Source organism: Vicugna pacos, chromosome 34 (genome assembly GCF_048564905.1).
Source record: "Vicugna pacos chromosome 34, VicPac4, whole genome shotgun sequence".
Taxonomy (NCBI): domain Eukaryota; kingdom Metazoa; phylum Chordata; class Mammalia; order Artiodactyla; family Camelidae; genus Vicugna; species Vicugna pacos.
Genome location: NC_133020.1, coordinates 2,665,683 through 2,681,278, shown reverse-complemented (window position 1 = coordinate 2,681,278; position 15,596 = coordinate 2,665,683). Strand labels below are relative to the sequence as shown.

The 15,596-nt window shown below is 43.6% G+C and overlaps 1 protein-coding gene across 2 annotated transcripts in view; it reads right to left on the bottom strand.

Moving 5' to 3' along the window:
* DENND5B (DENN domain containing 5B) overlaps nt 1-15,175 on the bottom strand; it is a 155,081-nt gene extending 139,906 nt beyond the window's left edge. For both annotated transcript variants that reach the window (XM_072954518.1, XM_072954519.1), the window contains exon 1: nt 14,898-15,175. In XM_072954518.1, coding sequence (XP_072810619.1) covers nt 14,898-15,024 — 127 coding nt within the window. In that variant the 5' untranslated portion in view covers nt 15,025-15,175. The remainder of the gene's footprint in view (nt 1-14,897) is intronic.
* Nucleotides 15,176-15,596: the final 421 nt, after the last annotated feature.

Genomic DNA, 15,596 nt, shown 5'->3' with positions numbered 1-15,596 from the left:
AGGGGCTCTGTCCTGTCTTCACAGTCACGCATTCAGAGAGGCCGCTTTCCAGTACCCACTCCCCCACCCTCCATTGTGAGGCAGCCCTGTGGTCTGCATCCCAAACTGGTCTCTGAACAGCCAGTGTACCCCATTTTCCTTGGCCACAACAGTGGTTCAAGGATGGCCTCGGGGAATTGTGACCTGGTCACAGCAAAGATCCCGATTCTTGTTTCAGGCATGAGTGGGGAGTGGAAGAGGAAAGTCAAATCTCCTCTAGGGAAAGTGTGATGTGCAAATGTGAAGGAAGCCAAACTGAACAGAAGTCAGCACTGGGGAGAGATGGACGGTAAAGAACTGCTGTGAACCGGAGCGAGAGCTCTGTTTAAACTATACCTGATCAGCCTCGCCCCAGAAAACTGCTACATGTAAACCAGCCAAATTCCTTCATTTCTTAGGTCCTCTCTCACCTATAATCACAAGTATTCTGACAGAAATATCTTCCAAAAGCCAGGTTCAACTCATCTCTACTTCATGAAATGCTTAAAGAAACCTAGTCTATGTATCTCTTTTAAGTGTCTGAAGTATACATCCAACTCTAGAAACAAAAAATGGGAGCAGAGACCTAGGCATAAATAAATTCCACTTCCCCCTGGCTTGCCCCTCTACTTCCCTTTGTGAACGTGTTAATATTCTCAAAAAACTTTTTAAAGAACCACTGCTAGTCACAGTACTTACAGCAACTAAAATTCACCTCAATCAATCCATGCTAAAAAAAAAACAAAAACAAAACTAAACAGAAACAAAAATGCAAGTAATATCTCTCCAAATAAGAACTAACTAGAGTCCTCACTCCCTGCCCGCCCACCCCCTTTAAAACACTTTTTTTTTTTTTGGAAAAAGTGTTTTGCCTCATTTACTCAAAGAATTGTTAGAATGCACTGTCATGACTAACAGAAGTTATATTCATGGCAGTGAATTGACAGGTTCAAGGGAAATGAAAAGCACATCTGTTCTTGTATAAGTTTTTCCAGTAACTATGACAAACATCCCTTCTTTGGTATCGTAAGGTTTTTGGTTGGTTGGTTTAAACAAATGAAACTCTTTTAGGAGGAAAGTGTCTTAGGAGGAAAGCAATTTACAGAAAGGATCTAAAGACACCAACGGCCAAAACACTGCAAGACAATCAAAAGATTGTCACTGTTCTTATTACCCCGCCACATGAAAAGGGAAACTGTTGGCACTCTGCAGCCAGTGCCAGCCCTGCTCCTGGAATGTTTACACAGCCCCTCGAGGGACACGGAAGGGAGCTGCCAGGGACAAGTGTCAGATCTGCTGGGGCTCCTAGACTCAGCCTCCCTAAAATACTCTCCCAGGAGACAATCAGATTTTCCATCAGAGGTTTCTTATGCCATCCAAATGCATTTCCATTCTCCTATGTGACTATGAATAAACTGGATTCCCAGTAAGATGGAGATCAAGAGTTTATCTCATTTGTCACTGAACTGCCTTTTTCGCTTACCAGTCTCTCCTGCCTTCCCATCTCATTCGTCACCAATGCCTTCCTCTTTCTTCTCCATAATAGAAAAAAAAATTTCAATGTTATTTTGGCGTTAAACTCCTAAGATTCAAAACTACTCTTTCTTTTCCCATTTCACTTTAATTACTGATCATCTAGAGGATTTGGGTTTAGAAATACATGTGTTACAAGTATTAAGCATTTAACTCCTATCCCTCAAAGTAAACACCTGAGGTAGACAACTCCATTTTATTTATTCATTCACTCTTTCAGCCAACAATTCTTCATGGAGATCTCCACAGCTGTCTTATACTCAATCAGTGGCAATTACTTGGACAAAAGAAAATCTTATTGTGTTTCTCAGATTACTGCCCAGCTCACTTAAACACAACCTCAGTAAAATGGTCACTCTGGCTTCTAACTAGTGACCAGAAATCAGAACTTCTATTTTCATTTTAAATTCCATCCCTTTGGGATAACAGATGATTTTTTTCTTTAATATAATCTTGTATCCTTCAGTTTTTAAACTGAGCACATGATACTTTTATAGTTTAAAAGTCACATTTTTTTAAAAAAGCACTTATTGCCTTTTATTATTTCGAGTCAATTATTTTATTTATGCACACTTCTTATGGAATATTCAATAGCGGGAAAGTACCCTGTAAACCAAAGTCCAAAAGCTTCATTATTATAAACCTTTCTGACAGTGTGTAAAACACACTCCTCAGAAGGTCCTACTAAATGTCTGAAATACAGCAAATGCTTAGTTTTCTGGATAAACTTGAAGACAGTATGCAAAACAATAATAAAATATATAGGTAATCCACAAGACTTTACTTTTGATACTAATTTTACGCTCTTTCAAAAACAAAACTACAAACAAGAAGCAAAACTAAATGCGTTCCTCTCCTTTCATCTGCCCCTGATTTTCTTCCCACTCTATTTTGGGCAGCTGGTAAGGTGTCTAAAAAGTGTTTATTATAAGATAAGCAGGTTAAAGAATTGACTTTCTCTGAAAATATTCCATTTGTTGGTTGCTCTTGCAAAACACCCTCTGAATACAGACTTTTAACTTCTCATACCTAAAGAGACAATGTGGAGCAAACAGTTGGGACTCTCTTGGGTTCCCTTATCCTGGAAAGCTCGAATTTTAAGTCTCTCCCTAAGTAAGCACCATTACTTTGTGACACTTTACTCCAAAGGAAAAACATGTTTAGTCATACACACACCCACAAAACTTTAAAGTTCCTATTAGAAAATATATACATACTCTGGACAGAAAAAAAATGATTTTTTAAAGAAAAAATCATTTACAAAACTCCTGCCTACAATTAAATGTGAATGTTCTCCTCAATTCTAAGAACATGTTTTAAGGAAGCTTAAAGCTTTATGTTGCTGTGTAAGGAAACCTGGGTCAACTGGAGAAAAGCTCAAAGGCCCATAATCTCATAACAAAGCAGCAGGGTCAAAAGGCAGAGGTCAGGGACCAGGGGGACAGGGTGCAAAACAGTTCCCACACTTGAGAAGAGGCTGTATCTCATTATTTCAGAAGTCCTTCAAAAACTATCCAGTCATGTTCACTAAAATAATACAAGCATTTCCTTTAAGTCCCAAAGCAAATCTAAATTTTATGAAAGAATTTAGTTTCAAGAGCAAGGAATTTAAGAAGTTACCTCTTTCCCCTACATTGAAAAAAACACCAGCCTCTCTCACACACGTAACACAGCAATGCTTCAGCTGTCCCTCAAAGACTGACTTTCGCATAAAAGCTGTCACCTGATCTATTCAACAGAGTTCACTGGGGCACAGAAATAAATACTAAATGTGCATACATGTCAACAGACATTTCACACTGAGGCCTCTGCCTGCTAATGATTCAACAAAATATATGCACTTCTCAGTCTTATGGCTACATTCACAAAAAGCTACATTTTGACTCTTATCTAGAGATTTCATTCCAGGGAAGAGTGAACAGAATATTCTCTTAAACTTCCAGCAGGGGTGACATTTGTACAGGTGGCTCTGAAATGACCCCTCTAGCACAGTGAAATGGGGGGGGGGGCTCCAGGATCTAGGGCCTTTGTCTGGATAGCTCTGTGCCATTTCTCACACTCTAACCATAAAATCTGTGTTCCATACAGAAAAGGGTAAGGGAGAGATCAAGGAGATCAGGAAACGGGGATTTTGGAATAACAGGTGTGGTTTTAATTTTCTGTTTTCTACCACCTTCCACCTGCCACACACGCAGACTTTAACTCTCTCCCCGCTGGCCCTTTCCACCAGGGACGAGACGGTTTACAAGGGGTTCACAGTAAACAAGGCCTGTCGGCCCTTCCCTGTGAGGAATGCACAAGATTCTACATTCGAGCCCACTCGGCTTCCATGTATGTATTTAAAATCAAATGAGCCAGGGCTGCCAATGGAAGATACGCGCTGCCAGACAGGAGAACAGCTAAACAAAATAACCCACTTTGGCATAACCACCTCAGTCGTACCAGTGCTTGTGTTTTAAAAACTGTGAAATCACAGTCATTGTTCTCGTGAACAATGACACAAAGCAAATGGAGTCAAGTCTCAAAGCCCATTTCCCTGGAGCTGAGCCAGAATAATTTGAAATCCGGACAAAAGTTTATTTATTAAGAAAAAGAATACCCTTGAGACAGGAGATGGGGAAACAGTTTTAAACAGTCTGTTATCTTGTTACCCCAGCCATTTAAATTTCCTTCAAAATTAGCGTTAAACTTAAAGTGAAGAAAATAAAACAAAACACTGTGGTCCCAGAAGTGAACTGTCTGCAGGCTTTAAACCTGTAATCAGTCCTGAATTCCTACTGCTCCAACCATTCTTATTAAAGTCAGTATCTCATTCTCATGGAATTCCAGCTGATACGCTGGTGCTGATTCTTACGACAGGGACGACTCCCATGTCAGGGAGTTATATAAGAGCATGGGATGCTGGCTCCCCTCAAAACAGTTCATGTCTCATCTGCCCGGGGGGAGACAATCTGGCCCTGCTATTTCAGTCCTGATCGACAAGAGAAAAAAATAATGTAACTTTAATATATAAAAAGAATATTGTTGATCTGGCAGATTGTCCCTGTTTTCCCAAAGGACTATGAGAGATGGAAAAGGAAGGAAACTGAAGGGATTCTAGAAACAGAAAGCATGAAACCTAAAAAAGCTGTGGGAAGTAAGAAATCCTTCCCTCCTTCTGTTGGGGATGGAGGTAACAGAAATACTCAGCTGAACCTTTGAATTTCTTCACTATGAGATTATTAACAATAATAAAGACATTGGAAATTTTTGCTAAAAAAATATTTCTTCTTCTCCAGGTTGTTACAGGGGAAAAGACGACCAAAAGAGCAACAGGAGGTGGTTTCATGAGGCCTAAGGTGAAAATAAGAGTGATCTTTGAAGAAGGCACTAGGGGAAAAAAAGGTACAAAACTCTGGTCTATGAGCAAACTTGGGCCAAGCTCCTGGGAACTTAACTTAGACATCACTGCTACGTGAAATGTTCCCTCAAACTAGACAATAATTTTCTGTGTTAAATAAATGACAGTAGGAGGGTGGCAGAAAAGAGGAAGACAGAAAGGGTGACAAAACATGATCTTCAAAGCCTGGATTCTCTAAGTCTGGGCAGGAGAAAATTATGCCAAACAGATTTTCAACACAAGGCTTCTGGGATCTAGAAAACCAAGTACTTAAACTATCTCTAAACTAGGTTTCACAGCTTAAAACCTAGAGGTCCACAAGCTGTATCTAAGGATTCGGCCTGCTAGTCCACAGCAGGATCGAACTTAAATTCCCTAAAATTACAATTCTACCTCGTATTTTTTATTGTTTTCTACAGTGTAAAAGCTCTTTCCTAAAGACTGTCACATTTTATAACTGATAAGAGTATTTAGAAACAATCCAGATCAGCGTTGAGTGCTGTAAAAACATACTCCTAAGTGTGTCCTTGGACTTGGAACAAATTTGTTTTTTTAATCTACAGGGAAGGGAAGCAAAGAGATGCCTTTTGCAACAGTCTTCCTAAGAGAATATGAATATGAAAGTACTGACAGCTCATCAGGAACTAGCTCAGCAGGAGCGTTAACAAGACAGATTTCCCACTACGTGCGGGGCTCTCCACAATTACTAATTTGGTGCGTACAGTGCCGCTTCTTCCTCTCCCACCCAAAAAAAAAGTACATAGGAATGGCAGTAAGAGTGACCTCATTAGAGGGAAGACCTTGAATTCACTCCACTTACTTAAACATATGTATCATTTACAACCTCAGTACTTCAACCACCGTTAATAATTACTTTATGACCCAGCTCACAACTGCCAGGCCCACTAATGTGTCACCCCCCAGCAGCTGAGGACAGCTGGTCTGGAGGACATGGAAGGGTAGCACGGCATGGTGAGAGAGTCACTGGGATGCAATTCCAGCCTTGGCCTTCATTGTCTCTGTGACTTTGAGTAACAACTCACTGATTCTCAGCCTCTTCACCTGTAAAGTGATGAGAGTAATACCTTCAAGTTATCGTGAGGATTGGGGAAGGGTATAGCTTAAGTGGCAGAGCACGTGTTTAGCATGCACAAGGTCCTTGGTTCAATTCCCAGTACCTCCTCTAAACACAATAAATAAATAAACCTAATTACCTCCTTCCCCCCAAAAAACAAATAAATAACATTTTTAAAAAAGTTATTGTGAGGATTAAATATAATGTTTATAAATCACCACTCACAGTTCATGACCCAATAAATGTTAGCTATTTTCATAGCTTCATCATATAAAGGTGACTTCCTGGAGTTACTTTTGACGTAATAGTGCTAGCATATATCTTGGAAAGTTGTTTTTAAAAAGCATTATTTGAAAATTAGCTTTCTGCACCAGTGATGTATACAAGTTTATAAAAGAAAAATAAAAGGTATTAACTCAAGAAATCCATGTTAATTAAAATAGTCACAATATTTAATTTAGAGTAAAGTCAGTAAAAATCATTGATTCTTGGGAAAGGCACAGGAATGAAGGAGAAGGCAAGTGTTTCCTAGTTTTCTAGCCTTATGATGTACTGTCTCAGCAGCACATAAAATACTTCCATTTCTATTCCTAGAATTCTCGTTTCTTAGCTGCTCACACTAAAACAGCTATCTTTGTATTCTGTTTAAAAAGTAATGTGGAAGACAGTCTCATATTGAAAATTTTTGGAATCTCTGGCTAAGAGATTATTAGATGGAGCCATCTTAAAAAATCAAGCCTCAGGCAGGACAGAATATCATACAAGGTACAATAAAGACAAAGTACAAATGGGAAAAAATACAAAGGATTAAACTTTATAAAACAAAGAGAACTGTCGTGGCTGACCATGCCCAAAACTGCTGTGGATGCCCACAAAGAAGGAAACTGAATGCAACTTCCTAAGATATTCCTCTAAATCCACACCTGAAGCTACCTTCTGAAATTTCATGAACACTACTCACCATTTATGTGCCCATGGCTTCGCGCTAGTTCATAAATAAATAAGATGTGTTGTCTGCTTAAAAAAAAAAAAATCAAAGCCTTGCTGGTACCTGTATGCTTGCTTGCATAAAATTGGTGTTTAAAAAAAAAGATTATTAATTTTATTTATCTATTTACATAACTTATTTCAAGAGGAGAGGAATAGGCTAGTAAACATTATAGACATAAGAAATTTTAGCAGTTTTCCACAAAGCTGACATATATCTTTTTAAAAATTAATTATTCATCCATTCTATTGCTTCTTCATCGATTTCAAGCCTACCTTTTAAAAAAGAACTCTACTTTCCATTTCACAGATTAACAACAACACACATAAACAAGTTTATACTGTATAGCACAGGGAACTATATTCAATATTCTGCAGGAACCTACAATGAGAAAGAATATGAAAACAAATAGATGTATGTATGACTGCACTATTATGCTGTACACGAGAAACTGATGCAACACTGTAAACTGACTATACTTCAATTAAAAAAAGAAAACCCACACATACACCAATTATACTAACTTTTATTGTTGGTAACGAAAGGAAACGTCCTATATTTGTCCATCTCAAATTATCTTTCATTTATTCAAACAATCTGTTTGGGCCAGGCACTATTTCAGTTGCAGGGTATACAGTACTAAACAAGAGGGACAAGGTCCTGCCCTCTAGGAGCCAACAATCTAATGGGGAAGACTGACATTAAAAAGGAAAAGCCAGCAAATGCATTTACAACACACTGTCAGGTACCAGTAAGTGCTGTGAGGAAAATAAAGCAGGGCGACCGCAGGGGGCGGGAGGCAGCCCGAGGAAGGACACTACTTTATACAAGGTGGTCTAGCAAGGCGCTCTGAGGAGGTAACACTTGTACAAAGATCTGAACAAGGAGAAGCCAGTCTTGCAAAGATGCAGGGCTCCAGGGCCAACAGGGTAGCCACCCGTCACATGTGGCCACCACAACCCTGAAATGTGGCTAGTCCAGACTGAAATGTGCTGTAAGCAGAAAATACACACTGGATCTTGAAGATTTTTTTTCTTTGAAGAAAAAAAATGTGAAATTATCTCATTAACAATTTTTATGTTGATTATATGTTGAAACAATATCCTAGATAAATAAGTAAAACACATCATTAAAATTAATATCACTTGTTTACCTTTTTAAACGTGGCTAGTAGAAAATTTAAAACTACAAATGTGTTTCATATTACAGTTAAAATAGACAATGCTGGCCTAGGGGAAAAGGATTCAAGGCAGAGAACAGCAGATGAACAGGCCATGAGACAAGAAGTTCACTGTGTTTAAGAACCTGCACACACACACACATAAAAAAAAACAAGAAAACCAATGTAACAGGAAAGGTAGGAAAGGCAGGCACAGAGCAGATCGTGAACAGCTCTACCAACCAGGGTGAAGAGACTATTTGTCTCCCCCCTAAAGTCCCCATGTTGAAATTTAATCCTCAGTGTGATGGTATCTGGATGGGAGGCCTCTGGGAAGTGCTTAGGTCATGAGGGTGGAGCCCTCATGAATGGAATTCATAAATACCCTTCAGGAGAGACCTCAGCCAGCACCCTCATCCCTTCCGTCTGAGCCTAGGAGCCAGGAAGCTCTAACAACTGCACTGACTGCCCCACCAGCCATGGTTCCACAAGCAACCGACATTCTTTTTAAACACTGTGAACTTATCTAAGAACAAGTAATTTATGCTAAGAAAAGGTAGATGATAAAACCCTAGCAAGAAAAAGCTTTAAAAATTTTTTTGAACGTGGCATTTTTATTTATGTAGTAAATGCCTTATATTTACATACTAATATCATTATAAATATTCATTAATAACAGCAAAAGTAACATGAAATACATACTCTTCTAATTTTTTGATGAATGAATGAAAGCAAGCAAGCCGCTGCATCACTGTTGCCTATTAAGAAGAGACAACCCACCTGAGGTCATAAAGACCAGTCATCTCCCTCTTAATAGCTTTCCTGTATAGAGGGGTTAAAAGATAATCCCATTTGATCACAAGGTTATCCGTGTAGGGTCCCTACACTGCGGATTTATCATCTGCACAACGCAGTGTATGCTGCCAAGGAGACAGCAAATGTAGTCGTTATGGGCATGGATGGGTCATATCACATAGACTTATGACCCAGGTTTCTCATTTCTTATAGGAACTTAGGTAGCGTTCTTAAACCCTCTATCTAGCCTCAGTTTCCTCATCTATAAAATAGAGAAAATAGAGTCACCTCCTACAGTTGTTGTCAGGATTAAATGAGGTAATAATTATGCACCATTTAGCACAGTGCTCGGCACACAGAAAGTACTGAATAAATGCTGGCTATTTCATTACTGCTGCTTCATTGTGGATTCCTTCAGAACAGTGACTGTCAGCTACATACTCCTCAACCTGACACACTGCTAAGCATTCAACATTGAATAATTAATCCAAAGTGTAATGGCTACTTACGGCTTTATCACAAACAAAACTTAGGTTGTTATCAATCAAAAATGTTACGGATCTTGTTCTTGCTTCAGCAACACAAATGCTAAAAAAAAAAAGGTTAAGGATCTGGACATGGGGCACATGTCTCCTTAAAGCACCTTTTTAAAAAAAACTGAAGTATAGTCGATTTAAGTACCTCCTGTAGGAACTGCCTCTACCCGCTAATAAATTATAGAAGAGGAAAGTGTTTTCTTCCATATGGAGTTTCATGGAAAATATGACTAACAATGCACTGTATTCCAGACATTTACTTTTATTACTCCCAGAGTGTCTGTGACCAGCAGTGGAAATACAAACCAAGGGATAAACGCAGGCATCTGAGCACCATCGGCTTCACACCTCAGCAGTGGGCATCACGTACGTGCACTCTGATCCTCTGGCCTCCTCTGCCTCTTCCCATCCCCTTTCTTTCCCTTTCTCCTATTTTCTCCTCCTCCAAAGACACTTCCGTCCTTCCCTCCTCCCCTCACTGTCTATCCTCCCCACCTTCTCTGGGCTTCTGAACTCCCTAATGCTGGCACATTCTGCATTTACCCACCAAGCAGATGCCTGAGCCCTGGGGTCACCACGGAAGCCCAGCTGCCCTCCCTGTTAGGCCAATTTCCCTATAAAGAGTTTTTCCCCAGCAGAGTTTTAAAATCAAATTATCACTATATCACAGCAACTAGACCTTGAAACTTCTCTGGCCCCTCAGAATGGAGGCTGATCCTTGTATTATTCCTTCCCCAGCCCCCAAGTCAGCAGGCCAGAGCTTCCAAACTCCCAAACATCATCTACTGCAGCCCAGGGATGCCAACAAAGCTAACGATTGAGGCACTACCAAAGGTGGCCAGGTCAGGGCAGCCCCTACCCTGGAAACCTGGCCATGGTTTCTGAAACACCTGCTTTAGCACAGTCTTGACTGTGACATTCAGTCTAGATTAAGGGCAAGCCCGAAATGCTTGCTGAACTCAAACAAGTGCATCTTTTTTCTGAGCTTAAGTAAAATAACTATGGAGCATCGAGCACTCGAGCAGCCAGGTTCGTCCGGTGTCTGTGTTGGTCCAATGTGACCTCTGAGACGGCCCTTAAATCTCTCGACTTTGGTGTCTTCACTGTAAATGAAGTCTACGGCCCCTTCCAGCACTATCTTGGCATGGCACCCTCAGTCTCAACCAAGCTTTACATGTGACTTTAGACCATGGTCTCCACTGCCTCTAAGCTCTTTTGGAAACCAATCCAAGCTAACAATAAATAGCTGGAGGCACCAAGGAAGATCTCCAAACAAAGGTCTGTGCAGTAAACTCTACATTCATCCACTTATTAAACACCAAGGACTATAAGGAAAGAAGGAGGTAAAGACCACCCTCCCCTTTGGGGAGCTTGCATATTTATGTCACTTAAATAAAGCTCTAATTACATCCTTTATTTTTCCATTGCCTGAAAGATTTGTTGCTGTAAATCAATCCATGTTAATTCCTACAACTAGGGCTTAAAGGAAATGTGAGGCAAAAAGGAAAATTTCAAAATGTCACTGGCGTCCATTCACATCAACTAATTCCAATGGCTTACTTCTGTTTATATCTCCTTTCTCCTTTACGAAATAATCAGTTTGAAACCGTTTCATATCTTTAACATTAAAGGAAATTTAAATATTTCTGCTTTAACATTTAAGGGATACTTCTGTTTATGGGGATACTTCTGTTTATGGATAAAGTGCATCTTGAAAACACACAGTGAGTAGGAGAACATACTTAGCAGCACAACGGCTAAGATGTGGTAGAGGAAGGGCAATAGACAACACCGGTGTATCAGCATACGGAGACATCTCCGTCAAATTTCTAGGTCCTCCATTTGAAAATATTTTTAAATTTATATATACTTCAAAGGCCTATTTGAAATGAAAGAAGTCTACCATTGCTGGTAAAGCAGGGCCTTACTGGAGAAGCATCTAAAAAACACTCTAAAGCCCTGGTAACTTTATCACAAAGTCTCATTTCCCATAAGGTCTCAGTCTGTTACTTCATCAGACAGTCTGTGTCCTCATTTTGATATCAATGTCCCACCACCTGCAGAGTGTGAATTCTAGGAATATGCATATGTTAAGAAAAAGGTCAATAAACATAAATTCTACCAATTGCTTTAACAGAAGACAATTAAGACCTACCGGCAAGGTGACAACTTGGTAAGAAATTGTGATAAAAATAGATCAGTTCTAAAGAAGTAAAACAGAAACTTAACTATCATTAATTTTGAAATTAATGCATCAAAACAGAAACAACCTTCTGATTAATTTGCCTAACTCATTAGCCTTGTTTCCGGATCCCCAAATGTAGCTCTGTGGACAAAGTTAAGAAGGCTATTAGTTGGAAATATGATACAACATTCTCTTGTTTTCCTCTCTTCTCAATGAGCACACTTGTTAATCTCCTGGGTTTTCTCCTCATCCTCCCCACCTCTGAATGTTGGAATCTCTCAAGGACTCAATCCTTGAGCCTTTTTCTCTTTTCTATCTACACTCACTCCTTGGGTGATGTCACCCAATTTCATGGCTTCCAATTTGTATCTAAAAATAAATTTACACCCCTGAGAGACGCCTTGCCTACTTGATTATCTCCATCTGAATGTCTAATGCGCACCTCAAACTTAACTCGTCCAAAGCTGAACTCATCTTCTCCAGCCAGCTTCTCCATCAGTCTGCCAATTTCAGTAAACTGAGATGCTTATCATTGTTTACGCAGAAAAGCTTGAAGTCATCTTCGATCACTTTCTTTGAATGTGAATACCATATCCAACCCATCACCAAGTCCTGCTGTCTCTCCCTTCAAAATAGATCAAGCTTCTAACCACTGCTACTGCCTTGGTTCAAGCCACCAACTCTCACCTCAAATAGTGAAAAAGAGCCTCCTATCTGGTCTCTCTATTCTTGCCCCAATATAGCCTAGTCAACCTGGCAACCACAGCCATCTTTTTAGAGAATATATCAGATCTCATCATTATGTTACTCAAAACCTTTCAGCAGTTTTCAGTAAAAGTCTCACAATTGTCTATGAGGCCCCAGAGAATCTCCCCTACCCTTTCTCAATGATTGTATCTGCCAATCTCCCCCTCACTTGCTGTTACCTGTAAAACGAGGTACTCTCCCACCCCAGGGCTTTGTACGTCCTGTTTCCTCCGTCCTGTTTCCTCCGCCTGCAATGCTGTCCCCTGAGACCATCCACATGGCTTGCTTCCTCACCTGCTTTAGGGGTCTGTTCAAATATGACCTTATCAGTGAGGTCTTCCCTAGCCATCTTATTAAAATCATAACCCCACCAATCCCACCATTCTGCCAGCACTGCTCTACCTGCATTTCCCTGCTTTATTTTTCCTCACAGCACTTTTTAACCTCTGGCAAGCTATATATTTTTATGACTTGTTTACACTAGAATGGAAGCTCTGTGATGGCAGGGATTTTTGACTGCTTTGTTTACAGCTGTTTCCAGTGCCTAGGACACAATCTACATCTAAAGGCTTCCAAAACTATCTACTGAATGAATGAATGAATGAATTACGTATTATCAGGCAATACTGACTGTTACCTCAAAACACCAAGTATGAGCAGAAGTCCCAATCACCCACACACACACTGTATTGCAAAATAAGCCAGTTTGCGTCTAAAAAATGCATTAAAAATGTTTTACTGTTTAATTTTGTTAAAGCCATTTGCACTATGCCCAAAGAGTTCGAGGCCAGACCTACAGGTGTTGTTCCAGCTTTACTAGGCAGATAGATGAGACGAAAAAGAAAAAAAAAAAAACAAAAAACAGGCTTTTTCCCTGTCATCAGTCGCCACTGACAGAAGGTCTCCAAGTGACCCAGTGCCACAAATGGTTACAGAAATGTTTAGGGAAAAAGGAATTCTAGAAAAATAAAATAATCCTTTCACCAATCCCAAAAAAGGAATGTCCCCAAGTCTCTCTGCAAACATTTTTTAACTTCATTTAACCCTTCACATAGCCATTCTTAATATGTACATGAAATCTTTACTGGAAAAAACAGTATGATTATATAATTACACATACAGAAAAACCCAGTACTCATCCCTCTCTTCCAAAAAAACCAGATTCACAGGTTTTGTTGAAAACGTTTTGCTGTGCGGCTGACTTAAGATACTCAAGTTAGCTAAGAGGTGGGCTGATGGGTACTGTATCTTAAGGCTGAACGGTTATGTTTACTATTGACTATTTAACACATTCTTCCCAGTGCCCCACCTCCAAAAAGGAAAAGAAAAAAAAATACACATTGGTGCAATCAAGAAGGAATGCTATGTCCAAAAGAAGCTGTTCTGAAAGGCTATGACCTAAGTGTTTATTTAACACTGACACAGATAAAGTTCAAGCGGTAGATGTCACTTGTCTCACCCATTAAAAAAAAAAAAAAGATTCAGGTTCAGATCCCAAGAAGGCAAGGAGAAAGAAAAGGCGTGAAAAATAAAATCAGAGGCTTCTCGGGGCCTCCTCCCGACACTGCGCGCCCGCCCGCGCCCCCTCCACCACCATCCTTGAGCGGCCCCCCTCTTTGCAGCGTCGGTTCCCCAGCTCAGCCCCGCACTGCGCCATCAAATTAGTCAAGAGCACGGACCGAAGCCCCCCCCGGGAAAACCCAGGCAGCAACACACGGCGCACCCAACCGAGGGGAAATATCCAACTACTTAAACTCGGGGGCAGCACAAGCAGCGTCAACAAAGCGTCGTGCCCGGTCCCGAGCGTTCAAAGATCCTCGCCTGCTCCCGTGACACTGCCAAATCGACAGGATTCCAAAAGGTGACTCGACCGTCATCGCAGAACCCGAGGCGGGCGGCGGCGCAGCCCGGCGACGTCAAGGATGAAGTCCAACCAGCCTCCCGCCCGGCGCCTGGCGCCCGCCCCGCCGGCCACCGCCGCCTGGGTGGGCGCCAACCCCGCGGTCTCCGACGCCCCCTCCCCGAGGGGGCCGAGGGCGCCGCGTCACGTGCCGGGGCTGAAACTTCGCGGCCCGGGCGGAGGGTGGGGGGCGGGAGCGGCGGGAGCGCAGCGAGGCCGGGAGTTAACGCGCCCGGTGACTCAGGGGCCGCCTCCGCCGGCAGCTGCGGGCGAGGGGGCCGGCGCGCCGGACGGGGGCCGTGCCCTCGGGGCCGCCCCCGCCCCTGCCCCCGCGCCCGTTATTAATAACCCCGCGCCCGCCAGGCGGCAGCCCCCGGCGGCCGCCCGCGGGCTCAGCAGCGCACCCTGCACGCAGAATAAATAACAATGTCATTAAATCTCCGCCCGAGAGCCCCGCCGGCCGGAGAGCGGGCGCCGCCGGGAGCTGACTTTGTCTGGAGCCCGCACCCCGCCTCCCGCGCGTCCCCGCAGCGCCCCCCGCGTCCCTGAGGGGAGCCCCGCGCCGCCGCAGCCCGGCCTTACCCGCCAGCTCGTCGGGCTCCAGCCCGCTGTCCGCGTCGATCCCGCACAGCACGAAGTAGTGCGCGAAGCGGCAGGCGGCCGGGGAGGAGCCCGAGCCCGGGCCGGGCGCCGCGCCGCTCCCGCTCATCCCGGCCGCGCTGCTCCAGCCGCCGCCGCCGCCGCCGCCGCCCGGGAGGGCCCGCTGCCGAGGCTGCCGCTCCGGCTCCGGTCTCCGCGCGCCCGTCCTAGGGCGACCCGGGCGCGCCCATGGCCGCGCAGCCGCCGCTGGTCGCCGCAGCCTCGCTCCTCGCTCGGCGCCGGGGCAGCGGCCGGCCGCGGGCTCGCGCCCAGCCGGTCGGGATCCCGGTGCCGCGTGGGGGAGGGGCGCGCAGGGGGGAGTGTCGCCGTGAGGGGCCCGCGCCGCCGCAGCTGCGCTCGCGAGCTGGGAGCCGCGGCGTCTGGCGCCCGCCGGTCAGCTGAGCGGCGCTCGGGCTGTGGGAGCGCGGGGAGGGCGGGCGCGCGCTCGCGAGGGGCGGGGGCGCGCGTTTCGGCGGTGCGCGCGCGCACGAGCGCCCAGCGGGTCGGAGGGAGCGAGGGGCGCGGGCGGGATTCGTGCCCGCCGGCCGGGACTGCGGCGCAGGGGCGACCCCACACACACACGCCTGCGCCACCCAGCGAGAGACTTAGCTGCAGAGCGGGATTCTGTCTTCTAAACTGGAT